Source organism: Eptesicus fuscus, chromosome 2, assembly GCF_027574615.1.
Source record: "Eptesicus fuscus isolate TK198812 chromosome 2, DD_ASM_mEF_20220401, whole genome shotgun sequence".
In the NCBI taxonomy this organism is placed as follows: domain Eukaryota; kingdom Metazoa; phylum Chordata; class Mammalia; order Chiroptera; family Vespertilionidae; genus Eptesicus; species Eptesicus fuscus.
This window is the reverse complement of record NC_072474.1, coordinates 70653038-70670904: the sequence shown is the minus strand read 5'-3', so window position 1 is coordinate 70670904 and position 17867 is coordinate 70653038. Positions and strand designations below refer to the sequence as shown.

Here is a 17867-nt window from a genome sequence, read left to right as displayed (position 1 = left end):
CTTGAGGTCAGAATCCACACAGGATTTGTCTATTTGTCCTGCATACATCATAACATCCAGCCCAGTGCCATGAATGTTGCAGGCATTCATTATTTTATGAATGAATAAATGAGTGAATGACAACTGAATCCATAAGAATACCATTTCCTGCCAATATCTAGCATCAAAGTTTGGTTGAGTTAGTAAAAGAGCAAGAAAAACAGAAAGGAAAGGAAATAAGAGAAGAAGAGAGGAAAAGGAAGGAGAAAGAAAAGGAAGGGGAAGGGAAGGGGTGTGAAGACACTTGCAGAGATGCTTATGACTAGAGGAGCAAGATGAATAAATTTTAAAAAGGCAAAAAATGGTACGTAGGAGGGGAAAATGATAGTGGAGTGTTGCAGCTCTCAGCCTTCTCCTTCCTCCCTCCAACCTGCTCTAATGTGTATCAAGAATGAATAGATAACAATGAAGCCACCTTACAACACCCATCTCACCGATTTTTCAGGATTGGAGAAAGGACTTTCTGAAGAGAGGATTGAAGAAGTGAAGATTGGAGTCTCTCCTACAGAGAATGTAAGTGGGATCCATCAGAGGAAAAGAAGCATGTGGGATGACTCAGAGCTATTTTCTGATATAAACCTTAAGCTGAAGTGGCAGATGAGTTTCTTTATTATGTAGCCCAACTCACCAGAATAGGGAAACATCTGGAGAGACACTGATCCATTTCTCTAAACCCAAATGTGTATGAAAGCAACAGTTAATATTTAGATTCCAATGATAAAGGTAGTTTATTTGAAGCTTGATTTTAGGAGATAATTAAGAGAATTCCTCTGAGAGCAGTATACCCACTCCTACCAGAGGGCACAGCTGGGGAAATGGAAAGTGCATATGTCTGGAATCAGAGCACAGATGCAAGTCTTAACTCTGGGGCATGGCCTTTGGCAAGTCACTTAATTCTTTTGAGCCTTCATTTCTTATTGTAATATGAGAGTAAAAACAAGACCTGTTGTTAATTTCTTTATTCACTTAAGACAGATTAACTGTATGATGGATGCTGGAAGTGTTAGGACCAGGATTACTGAACAAAGAATTGTAATGTGTGCAAAAAGCTTTTGTAAAATGCAAAGCACCTTGGAAGCACCAGTTAATAGTTATTACAAAGATGGTTGGTTGTACTTCTATGCCCCAGTCTTCAAAATAAAGGTATTTGACATTAGTCCTAGCTTCTTCCTCTAAAAACTACAATGGGTTGTGACAGTTTACTGAATCTTTTGTAAATGATTCCTTCTTAAATCCTCACCAGTGGTTCACAAGATGATTATTTGACTTATAATTCAAATAATATTGGCCTAGGAGAAATATTATCCAGAAATTATCTTAATAAATAGTTGAAAAAAAACTCCACAGAACTAGAAAACAAAATGTAGGCACATTTAAAGTGAGCCAAGGACTATATATTCTTTTAACTTTAAATGATGACGCCTGTGGTAAGTGATTGCCCAAGTTATAATGAGTTCAACAAGCTCATTCTTGTGTGCCTTTTAAAGCCAAATTCATGTTTGAATAGTGTTAGGGATCCTTTCTGGTAAATTGAATGTGCTGGGTGGACGTGATGCAAATGATAAACTATCTTGACTTAAACAGCTTTAGAAAATATAAACAGTATAGAAAATATGAGCAACTGAAATTCCTGAGAGAAAGTCACGACAACTCTGCAGAACGTATTTATAAATTGTTCACAACAATTTGGGACCAGTAAAAACGTATGAGAAACTCCTCATAGTCACAATATGTACTAACATTAATTACATGTTTTGGCCTTTTAAATGGCACTAGATTAACAATGAGAAAATTTTGAATGTTGTGTTAAGTTTTAAAATTTCTATTCATTAGATGTACCAACCTAAATATTTTAATTTTATTTCAATGGAAAATGTATTATGTTATTATTATTGTTATTATTATTATTGTGTTTTCCTGGTCCTCTCTCTAGTCTACTCATTTGGGGCACAAATTTAAGCAATGTAGTTCCCAGAACTTAGTAGCCCATTTCATTTATTCAGAAAAATATTAAATGGCAGAATGACATAATGGTAAATGTTATACAATTAAAAACAATCATTTGTGCAGAACGTGTAATAATAAAATGAGATATCAAAAACTAAAATGGAATATGAAACCTCTGTTTTTACACAAATGAAATTGTTCTCCCCTGCCACTAAGTGACAAAATATCTTGATTTGCAATGAAACCCAGTCTGTACTGAAAGGTAGGGCAAGTGGCAGGAATATTTCTTTTATTAACAGGTTATGCTGTTTCCTAGTTTGCAAATATCAAAACTCCCTTTATTGGAATCTGATAGAGGTTGCTAGGAGCGTTGGAGCAGGTACAATCCTCTTTACACCACTGGGGCCTTTCCTGACGTCAGATTCTTTTTTTATTGTTTTAAGCACTTTTACTTTCCCGATTATGCCCACAGGTAACAGGAAATAAGTGTTTCAAAGGAAAACTTGATCATGTTGGGAGATAACACAGATATCCTCACCCGGGGTGTGAGCGCCTTGAGGCTTTAAGTTGCTGCCAGGAGTACATATTTTTTTGATTGGTAACTGCCAGATGACGCTTCATCAAATATAAATGCAAGAAAGACTCCGAGTGCTCCATAAAAGCCTTCCACCAGTGAGGCGGAGAAGAGCAGGTACTGTCAGCAAGGACAGGAGATGGCTCTCAGGGTTTCAGTGTCAGTCTGTCTCTTATTCAATGGTAGGTGGTTTCTTCTTCTTTGTTAACTTTGTGTCAGTGTAAAATGTGAAATGGATTTGTTTTCTCTCAATTAGTGAGAAGTTGGCTTTTCATAGTTGTTCTTCATGACAAAGATTAGTGCAAGGAATCTGAATTAATTTAATTTCTTATGTAATGTATGTTCCTCTCCTAATACACATTTGCTTTATAAAACTGAAAGGAGGTTAATACATTTTAACTACTATATGACAGCATCCTCGTGATTAAATCAGAATATAAATATATTCGCTTTCTCTTAAATATTAATGTGTCTCTATTTTATATAATTATAATATAGTTAATGGACGGAATATGGATGAGAAACTGTCAAGAAGTTGCCCTACTTAGGTTATGGATCTCAAATGTAAATGGATTCAAAATAAAACATAAAGGAAATAAATAGAATAACTTTCAGTCTGTTGCTTATACATAGAAGGGGGCTCACCTGCTAAAGATACCTTTTCCCTCTTCATACAGCAATGGCAGCATTAAGTGAAGAGGTGGCCTTGAACTTGACACTCGCAATCAAAACCCAGCCAAGTAATTGGACAGTTAACAAAACAAAAGGTATTTTGTTTGCAATTTTGGGACTTCCCTTAAATTATTTCCCTTGCATTTCAAGGGACTTCTTAATTTTTGAGAGAATTTGGATTGTAATAAGAGCAACATTAGAAAATGTTTAATATATATTTTATGATGAGATAATCAACTCTTAGCATGATGATGTTAAATCGAAGTGACAGGTAATTGGGTCTGCAAAGAATTAGCTTTTTAAAAGGAGGAAGTGAGGAAATTAAAGAAATGTCTCCAGTTACTTTTCCTGAATGTTAATTTAAACATGTCACATTTTCTGCTTGATTCATGCTTGGTTCCCTGTAACTCACATGTGTCCAGGGGTAATTTGTCACCATTTTGGCATTATATTTTGATCTGTGACTATGAGCTTTGCAGCCAAAGAAATTATGGCTACAAAATGAAATCTTAATTCATGTCCCCTCATCTTTGGAAATATTTTTTCCTTGTTTCTTTTGAGGGGCTTTTGTTGTTTTTTTAACATAGGCTATATTTTCTAACTCCTCTACCCACTTTTTATTTCTTATTTTGTTATTATTATTACTTGAATAGCTTCCCACTGCTGTTGAGCATCAGCGTATTTTCAAACCTGTTTAAACTCTTAGATGTGAACTTGGAAAGCTTGTAACCTGCCAAGACCTGTGTACTGCATGGTTATGATTTTCACACAAATCACATACTGCCCCCTGATGTGGGGATCAGTGATGTGACATAGGACAGAGGAAATGCCATATGATGCTCTCAGCGCCAGGCAAATAAAAAGGATTAAGTCAAATATTTTGTTTCTGAATATGAGGTAGTAATAATTAGGAATTAATTTCACTGCTCTAACCAGTTTGGCTCAGTGGATAGAGCGTCAGCCTGCAGATTCAAGGATCCCAGGTTCGATTCTGGTCAAGGGCATGTACCTTGGTTATGGGCACATGCCCAGTAGGGGGTGTGCAGGAGGCAGCTGATTGATGTTTCTCTCTCATCGATGTTTCTAACTCTCTCTCCCTCTCCCTTCCTCTCTGTAAAAAATCAATAAAATATATTTAAAAAATTCATTTCACCAATAATTTTAAATTTAAAAATGTATTTGAAATATTTTTGCCCATTTGAGTTTTTAAAATTTTATCTTTATTGTTGAAAGCATTACAAATGTTTCCCTTTCCCCTCACCGCCACCCTCCCCATTACCAGTAACTCTCTCCACCCTGCTCCCACCCATTGAACTTTTTAACAATATGTATTTTATTGATTTTTTACAGAGAGGAAGGGAGAGGGATAGAGAGTTAGAAACATCGATGAGAGAGAAACATTGATCAGCTGCTTCCCGCACCCTCCTCCTCCACTGGGGATGTGCCCGCAACCAAGGTACATGCCCTTGACTGGAATCGAACCTGGGACCCTTCAGTCTGCAGGCCGAGGCACTCTCCACTGAGCCAAACCGGTCAAGGCCCATTTGAACTTTTAAATATCTATTAATCTGCAAACCAAAATAAGTGTAGGGTTTAGAAAGACTTTTATGTCTTCCTGTCTTCTGAGCTTTTGAACAAAAAGGGAAAGAAATCTGTTTAGTAGAAAATAATACTGCAGAAAATTAAAATATGGCTTCTCTCTATGACTGAGTTCATAACATTATGCCCAGACCACTTTTTTCTTTCTTAATAGGGAACTGCAAGTAAAATTCTCCAAGTTACAGGTAATAACAATGAAAATAAAAGTGATTGAATATATCTCTATCATTTCCCCCTTGCTTTCTTGATGGAGAACTTTAGTTTTTCCTTGCTTTTTATTTAACCTGAATCCAGATTTTTATAGAAAAGATGAATCTCTATAGCATACCCTTTCTTTGGAAATGTTTTCTTTCAGGTCTCACATTTTCTAGCAAATCTTGATTCAGGTTCTAGTCTTGAAGTAGGAAGAACCTAACTCAGTTTATAATGCAAAATTCTCACTGCTTCAGAATTAATTATTAAAATGAGAAAATAGATTAATGACTCCACATGAATGTGCATCTTAAGATAATATTATGTGTTCTCAACTAAAAAGAAGTTCTACAACATGGGATCTTGTTGGTGTCTTAGGACTTAAAAATTTAGTATTTTTATTATTAAAAAAAAGTCTGCCTTTTTAGATCTGAACAAATAAATAGGAGTGTCTTAATCTGCTTAGCAAGACAAATATTGTGCAACATAACTAAGGATGAGGAGCTATTCATGACATATTTATTCATAACAATAACAAAATAAAATGCTACTAAATCTATTTGAGAAAAATTTAAGAATCAGCAATGAAAGTATAGCAAAGAGGACTCAGTTATACAGTTTTACCACTGTGCTTTCCACTTCAGAAACCCCAGGGGTTATATAAGCATATGTCCTGAGTACATCAGGGAATGAAGAGTAAGCATCCTGAAGGAAATACATTTTGCCACATTGCAGCTTCCCCCGGGGGGGTTTCCCATAAAGAAGCTTCTGGACACTTGGCCACAAAAGTTCTATCAAGTGTGGCCACTTGCACAGTATAAGAGTTAGAAATCAAAACCCAGGTTTTTAAGTTCCAACTCCAAGGCTTTTCCCACTATTTCATAATGTCTCTTAAGTGAATAAAATTTCTAAATGATATTTGAAAGTACTGTCTTAACTATGTTAAGCCCGGGCCATAAGTTGTTTCTGGCTTCTTGTGTAGGTCATAACCATATCTCTTCTGAAATCAGTTAGAGAAAATATTCCCTTTTCAATTAGCCACTCACGGCAGTCCACATAAGAGGGAGTTCTCATCTCATGCTCCTCTGGGAAAAGAGAAATCAAGTTCATTGTCTCACAATTATAAACCCAAATCTTTCTATGCGCTGACTTCTTAGGTGTAAAGGAGAGAATGAAAAAATTGTGTGAGATCTTCTATACTTATTAGCATTCAGGCATACATTTCGGAAGCCTTGCTCTAGAAAGCCTCTAAAACTAGAGTTGATGCTGCCACCTTTTGGCAAACTTGTATCTATCCCTTACTATGTAGCTTCTAAAGAATGAAATTTACCTCCATCCCCTAATTAATTAATTATATGTCTAGGTGATATTAACCTAAGCTTTGTGAATATAACCTGCCAAGGGAACCAATCAATAGTTCAGTGGACAGAGCACCCATAGAATATCAAAATTAAAGGTCTCTTTAACATGTTATAAACCTACTATAAAAATGTGACCTACTTCATCTGTTAATATTATTTCTCCTTTATCCTATATGACGGCACAGAAGGACCAATAGCCTTGAAGTTCTCACATCCTTGCCTGGAACACCACGATAGTTACTGCATCAATGGTGTTTGTGCCTTCCATCATGAGTTGAAGAAAGCCATCTGCAGGTAATTTGCAAAGAACTGTCCAAGTCCTAGAGGCAACAGAAGAATTTATGCCTCTGGTGTTTCACACAGTACATTTCCACACACCTCTATTTTATGGAGAGATAAAAGGGTACATGATCTGATCGTGACTCACCAATTCTCTTTGTAGTTGAATATCTAAGGAGTCTTTTTCTAAGCTACCTAATCCTCATTACTCAAATATATGGTTCCCAGATTAGCAGCATCTGTGAACCTGGTAGCTTGTTAGGAATGCAGAAGCTTATGCTCCACCTCAAAACTACCGAATCCATATCAGCATTTTAACATCATGCAAATGTGATTAGGATGAAATGAAATAGGGTATGGTAAAAACACTTGGAGAATAGAGAGTTCTAGAGCAACTAAAATACTATTTTGATGATCATTGATTTGCTCAGCATCTTCCTATATAAGAGTAAATTTTCTAGATCAAGGCATAAAGCACACGTACTATCTTCATTTTACCAATGAGGAAAGGTACATTGATATGAGGTCTTAATGAAATGATTATTGTAAAATACATAGCTTCTTCAATACCTGTAACAGATTGGCTTTCATTTGGTATTTGCATCTTCATTCTTTGAAACATTCTTTTCTTTGTATTTCTGTCGTTGTGAATCTTAAAATTATTCATTTTTTTCTTTTTGTAAAGGTGTTTTACTGGTTATACTGGAGAAAGGTGTGAGCATTTGACCTTAACTTCATATGCTGTAAATTCTTATGAAAAATACATTGCAATTTGGATTGGCGTCGGAATATTATTAAGTGGCTTTCTTGCTATTTTTTACTGCTACATAAGAAAGAGGTATGGAAAAAAACACACAAAATATGAAGTCACTGGGTACTCGTTCATTTGAACAATATTTATTGAGCCCCTACAATGTACCAGGTTAAATTTTTTAGTGAAAATCTGGCTGCAAATCTGGCTAGTTCCTACATATTTGTTTTGATACATTTTCTCATAAACTCAGATTAGCAGTGAAAATTTACCTGCAGTTGCAATAAGATAGCTCCAATTTCCCTCCATCCTCTGTCTGCCTACATCAAAGTTACAAATGAAGAGGCCAGTAAGCTCCACAAGGGTAGTGAAAAGTATGTCTTGTTCAAAATTATATATTCAGTGCCAAATACTGTGCCTGGCACACAATAGACACTCTGTATATATTTGTTGAATGAAGAAATCAAGAAATGAATATTAAATGAATAAAGAGTGTGGCAAACATGGGCCATTTACTTCCAAACAATCAATTGAAGGTATATTCAGAAGATATTATCTACTGCTAGAAGTTTAAGAAGATAAGCTGGATCCACTAAGTATAAGTTACTTGTGTATTAATTCTTATTTCTGATGTATCCACACTGGTAATTTTTTCCCTTAAATCCATGTAGCTAGGGAAACTCAAGAAATGATGTGAGCTAAATTAAAGAAAAAAGTATAAATACATTTCCCTGGCATACTCTATTAACTAAGTTTTAATTTTAAAAGTGATCAAGACTGACTATCAAAATAAGAAAAAATTTTGGTTGCTTAATAATTGCATCTTAGAAAGAATAAAATGTTATATCAATTATAGAACAATTCATATGAAATATGTTATATCAATTGATATTATTATATCAATTGCCTAAGGAACCAAAAAGAGTGGGGGAAAGGAAGTAGACCTTTTAATGTTAATAAGACTGCTGTCTGAGGTCAGGTTCCCTAAAAGCAGAACACAAAATGGGGATTCCTGTGCAAGTGTTTGGTCAAGAGATGCCCTAAAGTAGGACCTATAAGGAAGTAAGGAAAGCTAGAGCAGAGGAAGAAGGTAAGCAAAGATGTGGTATTTGCTAAAGTCAAGTCTCAGCCTGACTCCACAGGGTGATCTCAAATGTGAATGGCATTATAGACCTATCCCAAGAAGGTGAGGGATCTTGGTTTTAGTACCCTGTGTCATCAGCATGGGTGTCAGGATGCTCCTGGCAGGGTAGTGGGCACAGACCAGGAGTCTCCCAGGAATTCAGGCAAAGTTTTCTGTGGGCCCAGGGAATCCTCTGGAGAAGGATACTGTTCTGGGTTTGTTAACACCCATAGCTGCTGGGCATGGATCTACCAATGGGTAAAAGGGACCAGCAACAACTGCTATCCCAGAACATTTATATAATCTACAATAAGGTATACAAACAGCATTCAAATTTTTATGGAAATCAATACTCTGTTTTAGGTGTCTAAAATTGAAATCACCTTATAAGGTCTGTTCCAGAGGAAGACCACTGTGAGTCCTTTGTAAGAAATTTTCATGAGGCATTTGTAAAAATCAGTGGACCCCAAATTGACATCTTCAAATGAAACAACAAAACTTCCCCAGCTGACTAGACTTGAACGTGATGCAAGTTGGGATCATGATGAAATGAGGGAATACATTTCAACAGAAATCACTAGACTTTGTCATTGTTAGGATACCAAGAGAGCCAATGGAACAAGCTTACAGTGACAGAAGTCAAGTTCATAGTACTACTCTGGGTCTGTTGCTGTTGTGTGGTTATTATTCTTACTGAAAAGAGACTGAGTGCCATGCTTCTGACCGTGTCAGATGTGAGTTTTCATGGGAAGAATTATCAACCTTGCAACAAGTCAAAGCAATACCAAGCTTGGGCTCTTCGTGTACTAGCTACCAGTATTTTGGACCACTGCTCCATGGACCTAATCCCAAACATGCTGCTTTCACAGTGTCTTAAAGAATGTGATGTCAACTATTAGGATAAGATCAGTGCTGTGGCACCATCAGTGAACCAAACAAGTGCCTGGAGTCTAAGTCAGAGACAAGAAAATGGAAGGTCCAAGGAAAAATACATTATACCCAGCTTGTGACAATATTGTGGAGCCTTTATCTGTGAAATATGGAATAAGCTAAAGAGTTTCTGATGACTGGAAGCTACTGGATATCAAGCCCTGAGTAGGCAAAACATTTCTTTTTCTGCATGGATTATAAAATGTGTTGGACTCACTGGTATCCTAATGCTTATGTTTAGCACTTCCTCCTATTGTTAGTGGAATTACCTGGTGACTACTCATTTGGACTGAAATTCTAGAATTCTACTAATACATGAAATTCTACAGCTGATCCTGAAAGAAAAACTAAAGAATTGGACACAGGAATTTTTTCATCAGCCAAAAGCATGTGGGAAATTTATTAACCACTTCTGAGTACTTGATAGCAGATTTGCACATAGAGTGAGGAAATGCAATAGTTATTCTAGAAATAACTATTTGGGAATTAAGGGCCTTCCACTTTAATCATATTTTTTTTTCATGTAATAGAATAATCTTGGTCAGGACCACTGATATTGTTGGGCTTTAATTTCATTTTCTACGGGGCCCTTATAGCTCTAAAATTTGACCAGGGGAGAAAAAGCAATTTTTTCATAACTGAAAAATTGGGATATTCTCAACTGTACCTCAAATCCAAAACACACCACTGTCTATCATCTGAGGTGTATATTTTAGTGTTTGTTTTGTAAAATAATAGTTTAAAATTTTGTTTTTAAGTGAAGCAAAACATATAATTTAAAAATAATGTCTATAACTTTTCTTTTAGATTCAATCTATAACTCTTGACTTTTTCCATTGTAATTTTGATCAGCAAAACCATTTTGATCATGAGATGGGCTAAAAGAGGATCAATCATGAATATTCTTACCATGATTGCCTAATAACAAGCCTTTCTCTTATATTGTTATGACTTTCCATTCACTATTAAAACTTTACATTCTGCTTTCCTTTGAGTAGAAGGTATTTCATTTGCTTTGTTTTGCCTTCATAAGGAATTTAAAGCAGATGAATTGCATGTCAGCACTTTCTGATTGTCCTCACAAAGTATGTAAAGGTTACATCACACCAAGAAGTGGGGAGGTGAAGGTTCCTCCCAGTGACTCCAGGGACCACACCTAGAAAGCTATGCTCTCCCTGAGCATTTCAAAAAGGTGTTAAAAAGCTGGGGAGAGTCCAGGAAGAAACAATAAAGCTTAATTAAGGACTGCCTCCTGATGAAAGAGGAATTAATGCTGGAGTCTGGAGAGGTTATAACCTAAAAAGGTATACATATTTGCTGTCTATAAATATTTCTAAATTACAAACACAATATAATTGAAATTATGCAACATCAGATGAAAATTAAAATGTCCAGATTGCCAAACTGAAAAATACATCAAAACAAAAAATCAATAGGATTCCAATTTTTTCACCAGTGGAACAGTACGCTTATCAGTATAAAATCCATCTGGTGAGACCATAGAAAGTTAGTGTGGCTCATAAGAAGCCACATGTTTATGGTCTGTCCTACACATAATCTTGTGATCCCATAACCCCAAGAGTTAAATTTGCAGGAAGGAACCTCTGGCATTCCTATGGAGCCAATATTTATGTGTGGAATCAGGACCTAAATGAAAAAAGTGAAGAAATACAAGATGTTCTGTGAATATTTCACTTCCCCTCCCCCCCCCATGTGCAATAAGGCCCTGAAAGAAGTCTACCATTGAATCCCTTGCATAAGAACTACATTTCCTCTAGCAATCTATGGATCATTAGGTGGGTGGCTCACTTAGGCAAGAAGTGGAGTATGTTCTGGCATTTTTTACTAAAGTGAAACTTGTCAAGGGGTTCATCAATGTCTTTCATTCCCATTTTGCCTTCTTGCTGTGTCTGTCCTTCAATTCTTTGAGAACACATGCTAGGACTTCAATATTCATGACTTAGCATTTTGAAGCATGATGGGGTTATCGGTAGAAGTGAAGTTCTTGGGGTGCCCATGAGGAAAACAATTTCCTGAGGCCCCCATGAGAGGATGGGGCTTTGTGGAAAGCTTTATTGATGATGTAAAATTAAGGGGGTCTTCTCCAAGTTTTCATCTTTGTCTCTCTCGCCATGAAGAAGCCCAATCTTGTCTTCAGGAGGGCCAGAATTAAGGCCACTGCCCAGAATTTCTGTTCCATCTTACAGCCCAGTCCAGTCCAGCATCTGTGTAGTTTAGCTTGTGTTCTCAGCTACAATCCATCGGGTGGTCCCATGGCCATGGGCCATGTGGCGGCTTAAGGCCAACTAGCTATGGAGAGAGAACAGGCGAGTGCATGGGCGTGTGTGGGTCATGGAGCCAGAGAATAAGTGCTAACAAGGGCACAAGAGAGAAAAAGCTCCTTTTCTGGGGATTTTAAGCAGGAGCTTAGATTTCATGCGCTTCTGATAGGGTTCACCCCCTAGCCAATTTATTGTTCCCCAGGCCAGACTGACAGACAAGCACCTTCCCTGCATCACCCCAATTTCACTGCACATGTGCCCATCTTTCCCTTAGTTAGATCCCTTCCCCTAGTGATCTGCAGGAAATGGACCAGGGGTTCCCTGGGGAGTGTGAAGCTGTAGCTTCCTGGTGAAGTTGCCCAAATGACCATGCTTATAGTGTCTGGCCTCCCCTTTGCTCTCTTCCTGTTATTAATATTAACTAGCTAATTATGATGATAACAATGGGAGTGGGAGCAAACACTATAATTTCACTCATACTTGAGCCAGAAATTTATAAAAAGGAAATTATAGTTGCTTATTATTGAGTCTTCTTTCCCCAAATTAGTTTTTTTTATAATTACGTTTTTCTAATGTTTGAAGTGAATAAAATTATAACATAGTTTATCTTTTAGTGTTTCCTGGAACAATGCAAATCTAATCCTTTCATTTTGAAATGTCCTTTATGGAAGATTTTTATTCACTATATGTTATTGGGAAAAAAAAAGTCTTAAGAAATCACAAGGTAAACACCAGCGATTTAAGGTTTTAGTGTTGAACATAGAAACAATCCCTCTCTGCAGGAGATCATGAGTAAGCTCTCTAACTTCTGTGAATTACAAAAATGTAGCACACTCTCTGTGGTGTAATGTAAATATTGATATCCTGCAGCTCACACTCCTGGGGAGGGTTCCCAGAATCTCTCTATTGCAAAATGCCACTCTTTGTGCCTTACATCATGGCTGCATGACATCAGGACACTAGCATCTGCCAAGATGAACTGGAAGTGTTGAAATTTAATGTGTCAGAGTCTGGCACTGCTAATCTGGGTGAGTCCACATTTCTGTTCCAACCTTTGTCACAGCCCTATTCAGTAGCACATGCAGAAGCATATTTTCCAAATTCAGCTCTAAATGTCTGTTAATTATTCAATCAATGAATGTACAGCTCAGAGAAAAGAGCCCAAGCAACTAATTGCCTAAGAATTCAAAGACCAAACTCCTTAAGAATATCCACCTGAATAAATGCATTCCATCATCATATTTCACTCCTCTGCCCAAAATCAATATGATGGATGTTTCAGATTGTGGGCAACACCCACAGCTTCCAAAGATACATCTCATAAAGATTAGCAATGTTATTATACAGTAACAAGGAGAACTGACTCGCTTAGTCAGGGCTTATCTACACACTTTATGTCCTTTCTTTGTAGTTTTTATGTCTAAGGTATTATTGGAGCTTAAATCATTTTGATTGAAATTAGGTGAGGATCACAGTCAAGCAAGTATCCAACTCGCCATGCTTTTGATCTTTAAGAGGATGTTAATCAGGCTTCCCAACTTTCTGGAAGGAATGGTATCTCTAGATCTTTAAAGCCTCACAAAAATACTGACTTAATATAAAGTCCCTTCACAGATGAAGATGCAATTGTGTAATAGAGCTACCCTTTCTGAGCACTCACGATGTTTGAAAAGCATTGTTAGCATTATTTTAACGAATCCCACACCTGTATGTATTTGAGGTGTAGAGAAGGACCTGAACCATGTAGATCTGAGGCCAAAGTCTCTCATCTAAACTCTATCTGATAACATTTTTCAATATTCTATGGGAAATATTAGTATTGGGGGTTAATTGCTTAATAAGCTTAGAAATATACCCAAGTGATTTATTGGCAAATGAAAAAGGTTTTCTTTTTCTTTAAAACATATAAAATAATAACTTTTGTCATGTGTCAACCACAAAAACTCCCTGCTGTCAGCTGCAGATTATGAAGCTATGCATACCAGCCTTAGGTGCGGCCAGAACAGGCCTGGAGTGCCTGCTGACAGTTGACTATACAGGCTGGGGAGCGACGGTAGACTGTAAATTAATCCTGATTTAGCCTCAGCACTCAGGGTACAATAAGGTCACTTGGGAATACTTGACCCCAGCTTGAGAACAAGGGTTCTCTGGCACTGATGCTATGGTAACTGGGACATACCTGGCTCAGTTTGATGATGGGGTGAGGAGTGAGTGGTTTTCACATCTACAGTAAAATCTTATCAACTGCCTTTTCACTATATCACCCTCAATCTTACCCCCAGCTTCACAAACACCTTAAAGCAAAACGGTCACCCTCAATCTTACCCCCAGCTTCACAAACACCTTAAAGCAAAACGGTCACCCTCAATCTTACCCCTAGACCCTTTGGACATGATATTCCTACCTGGTAAGTGGAGAAGTTCGACTCTAAAGCTGAGCTCCACATTCCCTTCCTGGTTGGAAGCTGTGTTCAAAATGTGCAGCCCGGAAGGCAGAACCAGCCCACAGACGTGTTTATTTTGGTGTCCCCGGTGTTGTTGTTTTCATAAATCAAGACCACCTCTAGAAATCAAGGCGTTTGTCTATGAAAATCTAGGTTCTCTACCTTCTTGTGAAAACTAGAAGTACAGAGCACTTGCCCTATATTCTCACACAGTTTTGGCTAAGAGTATGTCTGGGACGCCCACCTGTTTCTGTCACCATGCTAACTGGTCAGGATTCCTAGGGGCCTTTATGTCTGCAACCTGGATGCTTTGACTGGCTTTTACTCTTAAGATCCTGCCTCATCTAAATTCCCGAGTCTAGTCATCAGGATGCCTGCAGAGGGCCTCATTGGACTACAAACTGCAAGAGCCATGAGGAAAGCTCAGGAATGTGCTCTTTAGGAGAACCCACATTCACCTGGAGGCTGGCAGGGCGGCCCGGGTGACTCAGACACCGCCCTGCCCACGCCCTCAGTCACTCTCTGCTATAATCTCTGACAGATTTGTTTGCTCAGTGTTCATCTCTACTCATATTACCTCCTTCCCAAAAGCTGGTGCTAGCTTCCCATTGTATGCCATGTTTAGGGCAGGTTCCTCTCCAGCTGGCCGGCTCTCCCCCAGATGGCTCAATGGGTTTACCCTCCTAGGGCTCCGTACGCAGAACCCACAATTTCTATCTGTGTTTGGGTCTCTGCTATTTACTCCAGATATATTACCTTCAGCTCTGTGGGCCAAGATCCTACACAGTTTTTTCTAATGATGCCTTTTCCTTGAAGAATCATGTTATTTACAAATGTCATCTTTCTTTCCTTTGAACTCCTTAGTAGACATCCTTTTTTAAAAAACAAGCAAACAAAACTCCAGGGTGCTTACATTGTTTTGTATTATAATGATTTATGTTCTTGGCTAAGTTCCAGAGGTAATAATATTAACAATGACATATGTGTTCCTAAAAATCATCACTTTGCAAAACCAAGCAATAAAAACCACAGGGCTTATAATAAGGAAAGCTAGGGTTAAGGGGTATAATGCTCAAAAATTTTGTCAAGGACACATGAAAAAAATTTTAAGTAGCACAGTCTTATACATTTAAAATGGTTCATAAGTAAGTAAATATCCTACCTAATAATAGACAAAAATATGCAAATTGACTGTACTTTTGCTATGCCCCCGATTGGCCAGGAGGCGTGGGGGGGGGGTCAGGACTCGGGGTGTCCGGGAGGGCGTGGGGGGCCCCGATTGGGCCAGGGGAACGCTGAGCTCGCGTTGCCAGCAGCCGCTCAAGCTCAGCGCCTGCGCCATGGCTGTGCTCTGGCACAGAAGGGGCCTCTGGGGCAGCGAGCTCACGTCCCACCCCGGACCATCAAAAGTGGGGAGCTGGGTGCCTGTCCGCTCAGGCACCAGGCCTTTCCGAAGCCTCCGGTGGGGCGGAGGCTTCTGAAAGGCCTGGTGCACCAGTGGACAGCGTGTAGGGGACCCTACACATGCATGATTCAATCATGCACTGGGCCTCTAGTGTATTTATAAGTTGGCATGGCACTTTATCTTGAAAAACACCTGAAGTTTGCTAATGAAAGTTGGTGTCTGAGGATTGTAGCTTGTAAGTTATTGTCAAGTGGTGAAGGGTTATAGAAATTGTATAGAAAGTTAAATCAGCAAATGTGAGTGTAGCTCATAGCATAAATGTGAGCCAAGGTATCTGGTGTATGTTTGAGATTTGTGCAGGTGTGTGCATTTGGTATAGTTTATGCTGCTCACTTCAACAGCATTATGCATTCATCTAGCCGATCAGATGAAATCATGCATAAGCAAACACAAAATGCTCAAGTTGTTCCTTTATGTTGGAATAAATTCATGTTTTCAAAACAAGCCTTAAGTCAGAACTGACTGTACCTTGAAATTATCACAACCTTCGTCTCTCAACCTAAACCTCAAGTACACTTATTAAGCACTTGAAATATTCTGATTATATTAGGCACGCAAGACCTTGGAGACCAGGATTATGATGACTCATTTCTCCACCTAAATTTTAACAGAGTATCAAGAACTTAACTCCAAAGCCCCATGTTACTGTGGATTCATATTCTCTAAGACAAACTTATCATAGTGTACTTGTTCTTTTTCATTGTCACAAGCTACAAATACTTAGAAAACTTCATGACTATATTTTTCTAAGTCCTAAATTAATATCACTCTATGAAGAATCTCAATTCTTCCTCCTTTCATCTTGACTTATTCCCTTTCTCTTTTTTTATTCTTCTCTGAGCAAAATATTACTTTTATTCGAAATTGTTTAAATGATGCAGAAGTAAAAAAAAAAAAAAGTCTTCCTCAATAGTCTAATATTAGGCCATAAATTATGTCAAATGGCAGACCTTCCAGAAGCAAGAACTTAAGCATTTAAAAAAACATTTAATAAAGGGAAGTCTGTAAGAAAGAAGAGAGTCGAAGTTGGTATCTCTTAGGGTCTCCTGCTTGAGCCTAACAAACATTACTGTCTGGGTTCAGTCTGATTTAGGTAGGCTGGGAAAACAGGTGTGTTTGCAAACTGGTGCTTTGGTTCAGTCCATTAACGTGAAAGACTGGAGAGCCTCTTGTGAGTGACCACACCTTCTGATATTTCTCAAACCTGATCCAAATTGGATTGTCCCCCAATAGTTTGTGGTTGCATAGTTAGGATAATATATGTATGGAATGTAATAAAATGTAGTAAAAATTCATTTATTTCTTTGTCTTTTCAGCATCTAATCCCCTTCCAAAAACAGCACCCAGTTTTGCTCTGGAGTACCCTTTTCCTTCACCTTTATTGCACCTGATATAGGTGTGATTCCCTCAGGTCTGATCCCAGGGTCAATCAGAACTTTCTCTCATGCCCCATTCTAGGATCCTGAGAGGCAGGCATGCAACTTAATTCAGATCAATGAAAATTAGTCCTGGGATTTTTATTGGAATTCTTTTTGGGGAAATGTTGTCCATTTCAGATTGCATTGCTAAGGTAATGAGATGAAATCTTAGATTTTTTTAAAGGCCATTAGAGGGAATCAAAGTTTTTCTACCCTGAAACTGCCCTTTTTGTATATTGATTTTAAGCTGTTTATTAAGAAACTAGAGGCCCAGTGCACAAAATTCATGCACTCTGCGGGGGCAGGGTAGGGGGGGGAGGTCCCTCAGCCCAGCCTGCGCCCTCTCGCAGTCCTGGATTTCTCAGGGGATGTCTGATGGCTTAGGCCCACTCCCACCACCGCTGCTGAGCTTGCCAGCTGTGAGCCCGGCTTCTGGCTGAGCAGTGCTCCCCCTCTGGGAGCACACTGACCACCAGGGGGCAGCTCCTGCATTGAGCATCTGCCCACTGGTGGTCAGTGCACATCATAGCAACTGGTCATTCCACTATTCGGTTGATTTGCATATTAGCCTTTTATTATATAAGACAAGACTTAGAGAGAAACCTTCCCCCCTCTCCTGCTCAAGAGATTCAGACAGGAAACCCTGCTTTAAGAAAGAGATCTTAGGATGTTCATCTTAGCCTGATTTTATTTAAGTATGGTAAATAAAAGGGCATTGAGCAGGTGCATATTAGCTAGATACCCCCTGAACTCCATTGTTTCTGAGTTGCCTAGCACAAATTTTCCTGACAT

The 17867-nt window shown here is 38.3% G+C and overlaps 1 protein-coding gene across 4 annotated transcripts in view; it reads left to right on the top strand.

Moving 5' to 3' along the window:
* Positions 1 to 2649: 2649 nt before the first annotated feature.
* The window catches only part of EPGN (epithelial mitogen), a 29696-nt gene continuing 14478 nt past the window's right edge, over positions 2650 to 17867 (top strand). For 2 of the 4 annotated variants that reach the window (XM_054728348.1, XM_054728352.1), the window contains exons 1-3: positions 2650 to 2742; positions 3238 to 3327; positions 6570 to 6678. In XM_054728348.1, coding sequence (XP_054584323.1) covers positions 2700 to 2742; positions 3238 to 3327; positions 6570 to 6678 — 242 coding nt within the window. In that variant the 5' untranslated portion in view covers positions 2650 to 2699. Of the gene's footprint in view, positions 2743 to 3237; positions 3328 to 6569; positions 6679 to 7348; positions 7502 to 8900; positions 10456 to 17867 lie in introns of those variants that run through there. The other 2 variants (XM_054728340.1, XM_054728334.1) reach the window with 2 other exon arrangements.